This window comes from Trichogramma pretiosum, unplaced genomic scaffold (genome assembly GCF_000599845.2).
Source record: "Trichogramma pretiosum strain Unisexual culture from Peru unplaced genomic scaffold, Tpre_2.0 scaffold30, whole genome shotgun sequence".
NCBI lineage: Eukaryota > Metazoa > Arthropoda > Insecta > Hymenoptera > Trichogrammatidae > Trichogramma > Trichogramma pretiosum.
This window is the reverse complement of record NW_019641675.1, coordinates 308,275-313,123: the sequence shown is the minus strand read 5'-3', so window position 1 is coordinate 313,123 and position 4,849 is coordinate 308,275. Positions and strand designations below refer to the sequence as shown.

At 36.5% G+C, this 4,849-nt stretch overlaps 1 protein-coding gene across 2 annotated transcripts; it reads left to right on the top strand.

Annotated features, from left to right (window-relative positions):
• Positions 1–1,428: 1,428 nt before the first annotated feature.
• Positions 1,429–4,509, top strand: LOC106653122. 2 transcript variants are annotated; one of them, XM_014372379.1, is made up of 3 exons: positions 1,429–1,683; positions 3,022–3,259; positions 4,429–4,509. In XM_014372379.1, exons 2-3 carry the CDS (start codon positions 3,038–3,040, stop codon positions 4,507–4,509), a joined length of 303 nt encoding a protein of 100 aa, XP_014227865.1. In that variant the 5' UTR covers positions 1,429–1,683; positions 3,022–3,037. The 2 variants fall into 2 exon arrangements, with proteins under 2 accessions (XP_014227865.1, XP_014227864.1); XM_014372378.1 differs by having other exon boundaries at positions 1,429–1,727.
• Positions 4,510–4,849: the final 340 nt, after the last annotated feature.

Here is a 4,849-nt window from a genome sequence, read left to right as displayed (position 1 = left end):
GAAAAAATGATACGAAAGTAATTGCGTTTATTTTTTTTATAAAGCGTAATTATTAAAAATTTTTCTGATGTATTATTGTCTGAATTTTTTTCAGGCGAAATTGATTTATATAAAAAATTAGAGGAAAATTAACAAAAAAAAAAATACATTTTATTAAAATTTATAGAGTATAAGATTGGGAGACTGATGAATTGTGCATTGAGAGGGAAGACATCGATACTCTTACACAAATACAGACACGCACACACGTGTTTTATGATCGCCTCTGACTCGAGATTATAAATATATTATACTCTTCACGATGCTATACACAACTTTATTGTTAAAAAAGAAAAACCTCATGACATTTTTTCGTTTTTGTTGTTTTTTTAAGAAAATAAAATAAAGAAAAACAAAAATAAGACAAAAAAAAATGACGATCTTTATATAATGCATTCGACGAAATCACGTTATCGTTTGTATATCGTAATAGATATAGATTGTAACATGAAATTATAAGTAAAAATACATTTGATTAGGTAATAAAATGTAAAATGAAAAATTTGGACGATTTTTCCTTTGATCAACCTACCTGTATAATTTAAAAAAATCATTTTTTACTATATTATAAATACTGTTTAATTCATTTTTTTAAATACTTGATTTTAATCAGCATCTCAAACGATGAAGATAAAAATTTTAAAATACTTTTAAATAAAATCTTAATTTGTTGACAATTAATGTATCAGGACTGATTTATTTTTTTACATCAACTGCACAAAAATTCATAAAAATGCAGTCATATACATTTTCTTTAAGAAAAACAAAAAAAAACAGATTCAATTCTTAACTCAAATTTAAACTTTTTGATCGAAAATTAATGTTTTTATATTGATTTATAGTTTTCGTTAATTGCACGAAAAAAGTACGGAAATTCAATAAAAATTAAAGTTAGTTTTCACCGCTAGATGGCGAGTACTTTTATCTGTAAATCTGCAAGTGGCAAAGTAAAAATAAAATTATATAAGTAAAAGACCACGGTTATGGGAATATTTTTGTTTTTTGGGACGATTCTTATTGTATTTTCGATGGCATATTTGATGTATAGTGACCAATCAAAGCCAACAGCAATTATGATCGATGAGTCTTTCTATTTCGATCTCTGTTTCTTGATCAATGGCAAGGACACTTGCTACAAGTGAATCACCAATGTCAGGTAAAAAATCCATATTCTCAATATCGCACCCTTGACTCAGTTCTGCAAGTAAAGCGCACCACGCGTAATTCTCTCATATGCTCCTGTGTGTACGCGTCCCTCCTCTTTGTATAAGCATTCAAGGCTTTTTGGACCACTGATACACTTCCTACTGGTATATACTGGTTCGTTTCGTTCGTGTATATAAGAGACCGTCGAAGGCGGAACTTCTTGCCAGTTTCAAACTTTTTCGTTCGGCAGTGCGTGCCGCGTGCATACATCAAACTCGACTCTCTCGCGCTTACAAGTCAATCTCCTCGTATTTAAAATCACCGCAATTGTCGAATTTGCTCCTCGTTGCAGGTTTACACGGTGGCTTCTTGCAGGCGTAATTAGTCACAAAAAACGTGCCGGACACTCGAAATTAATTCGGCATTTGCAAATATCCTGCCACAGCGGCTGCATGCAGAGTTTCATATAGCCAACGAGGCAGCAATTGGAAAGTGAAAGTACGCGCCATTATATTGTGTGTCGAGTGTTTTTATGTACAAAAGTATGCAAGTGTGAATTTTATCATTTAAATACAGAGTTCAATGAATATTTCTTCGGAATTTCAATTCCTATTAATTATAATCTATTTATCAGGAGCGATGTCATTCATGCGTAATAACGAATAGATTGGTATAAATTGATAAATTGATAATCACCAATTTAAGACCTCATAACTCGGAAAAGAGTAAAATTGTATCGTAACATCGAAAACACCGATAAACCTTGAAATGTAATCTCGAAGAAACTAATTACTCTTAAAAAAAGTTAAAAAAAGCTATTTAGCCTACATTAATGAATCTCACTTATGGTTTTCGCGCACAATCATCGCTCGGTCATCGCAAAACAGCGCGTGTTACGTAAAATCAGCTTGTACCATCTCGCGGCTACCTCATGTAGTGCTGCGCGTATACCTGTCAAAGAATAAAAGACGGATACGCGTTTTTGCCCGATGAAAAAAGGAAGCAACGCGATAAGCCGTTCACCTCGCGCGTGCTGGCCACCGTCGGTCTGCACTGTGTAGTACGCGCGCGCACGCGTTTCCTACACTCATACATACACGCACACATACACCAGAGGCAATAAGACTCGAATGCGAAAAGACAATGTGCCATTGGCCGACGCGACCATAAGTTATTATATACACGCGTGTAAGAAAGTCACGTAGGATGCGAAAGTGAATGTTCAGAGTCTCTGCGCGTGTGTGTGCCCGCGCGCGCGCCAAAAGTTAGAGGTTTCGCGAATTCACCCGCGCATACGCGTCGTGCGCGCGCGAGAGCACAGGCGGCTATTTCTCTATTATAAAGAGATCCCGCACGCGCGGCGCGCTGAACTTCCACGTTTATTAAAACTTGCGGTTTTGTCATTTATCATTATATGCGCGCCTTTTCCATTTGGGGATCGTTAAACGTTAAAAAGATTTTCAATCAATTTTTTTCTCTCTTGTCCAGGAGTCATTACTTGTATCTACACGAGTAATTTTAATCGGCCAATCGAGTGCTTATTAATATTACGAATCGTTAATAACTTCATAACTTTGATGTTTATCGAGATAAATAAGGCTCATTATTTTTCGAATCTCGATAAAATATTTTCCTTCACCTGGAATGCATCATAAATCTGATCCAACCTAAGCGCGCTATTTGTCGTTTCGTAATATACCCACATTTTATCGTCGATAATGTAGTGAGGGGAATTATATTTATTTGTTTTATAAAGAAATATTCATTGCACTTCTGCATGCACATCTAAAACTCTTCGAAAAATATATAAAATACAAATAATTATTTCCTATATAGACACAGCTCTACAACCATGATTCGAATCATTGCATCGTTAGCTATTTTGGGTGTTTGCTCGGCCGTGCCGTTGTATTACGTGCAGGAAAATGCATTCCAACTGCAGCATCCAGCGGTACTTGCCAACGCCGCGATGGAGGCTTCGCTGCCCGATTACCTGAGAAATGATTTTTACAAGAATCCTCATATAGCTGCGTCGCTCGCCGAACCCTCTTGGTTCGGTTACAAGGAGGGATTGGTGAGTGTGTATCCTTGACGAGAGGCAGTTGCCAAAGTATTCGAGCGCACCGCCGCGAGATGTGCATCAATGTTTCACTTTTTCACTTACAGTTTTCATCATGCGCTTGAGTTTTGCTGAAAGTAAATTTTTTATTATATATTTCGTTTGATCGATCACGGAAGTAAAATAAATATTAGCATTTTATGACTGCACTCAATGAGAAAAAAAACGATAAAGCAAGATATTGAATAAGCGGAATTTTAATTTATTTTTTCGGAAAACTTGATTTTGTTTGATTTTATAATTAAAATACTTTATGTAAATCCCTCGTGATACTACGTCCACGGCTACCATAAGCTTAAACACGGTAACATAAAAAAACTACTAGGTGACATAATTACACATGTTTTTTAGCCAAGTACAAGTGGTGTGGTCATTATGAGAAAAAATGTTTTCTTCTTTGAGACGAACTAAATTTAAAAAAACCTCGATTACCATCTCTCGCTTTCGTTTCCTCTTTTTTGCAATTTGTGCGCCTCTCCGGCAGATATAATGCTGTTGCTGTTTTGTGTGTTTTGACCTCGCACCATAAAATTTCAAAACTACCATGCTCGTGTGCGCTCCAACTACTTTGATACAGCGAGCATCGTTGTATAATATGAACTCGATATGACTTTGGCTACGTTTATGCTCACAGGAGGTTACAAAAATTCACCGTTGAATTTCATTCAGCTAGAGCTCGCGTCGATTGTGTCTATATATAAGCCGCAAAGATCCGTCGAGAAATGTTATAATTCTAACTTTTATCGTTATACCTGCTTAAAAGTCGGACAGGTATTAGCAAACTTATTTATTTCTCTCTTTTTTTTGCCTCTTTCGAGAAAACTCTGCTCTACTTTTAAAAGCTCGGCGGCTCGTTGCGAATATTCAAATTGCAGCATAAAGCTGACAAATAATATCATTCCCGAGTGGCTTAAAACTAACAAAATACAACATTACGAAACTGAAAACTGTACCAATGCCCGATATAACCGCACATGAGCACACTTACATACACTCGCATATAGCCGTAATATTTATTAGGTGTTAAGCGCTTGTATTAAAAAATGTGCCTGTCGTAGTGCAGCTGGCATGTGCATAAAAAAAAATAATTAGCCACGTAATATGAGCGTAATTTTCTGTGGCAGGTAACCGACCGAGAAAGCGACAAGATCCCACGTGAAAAAATCCATCACATACTGCACAACGCTGGATTCGTACGTCGATAGTAATGATTCCGGCGGTCTCTCTCGACAGCGTGAGTGGATGTATGTGCAGATTTCGCAAAAAAAAAAAAAAAAGAAAAGAAATGGAACACAGCAGTAGGCAACTAACGTCGCATTATAGCTCAAACTCGACGCCGCTTGGCAAAATTCGAATTTTATGCATATCAACGTGTGCACAGCCGCCACCGACGTTGTGCACTTCTTCATTTTCATCATTGGACAATGGAATAATAATGGCGCAACTTGCAGCAACTGCCATAATTATGCTAATGTTCTCCTTTTTCTTCTTCTCCTTCTTCCCTCTGTCGCTCCTTATATTATATATTTTTATAATCCAACGATT

What these genes read in the sequence shown, in the direction of transcription:
- LOC106653122 (XM_014372379.1), top strand. Translation starts at nt 3,038, where the DNA reads ATGATTCGAATCATTGCATCGTTAGCTATTTTGGGTGTTTGCTCGGCC. An exon ending in TCGGTTACAAGGAGGGATTG is followed by an intron (nt 3,260 to 4,428) that starts GTGAGTGTGTAT and finishes TTTCTGTGGCAG; the next exon opens with GTAACCGACCGAGAAAGCGA.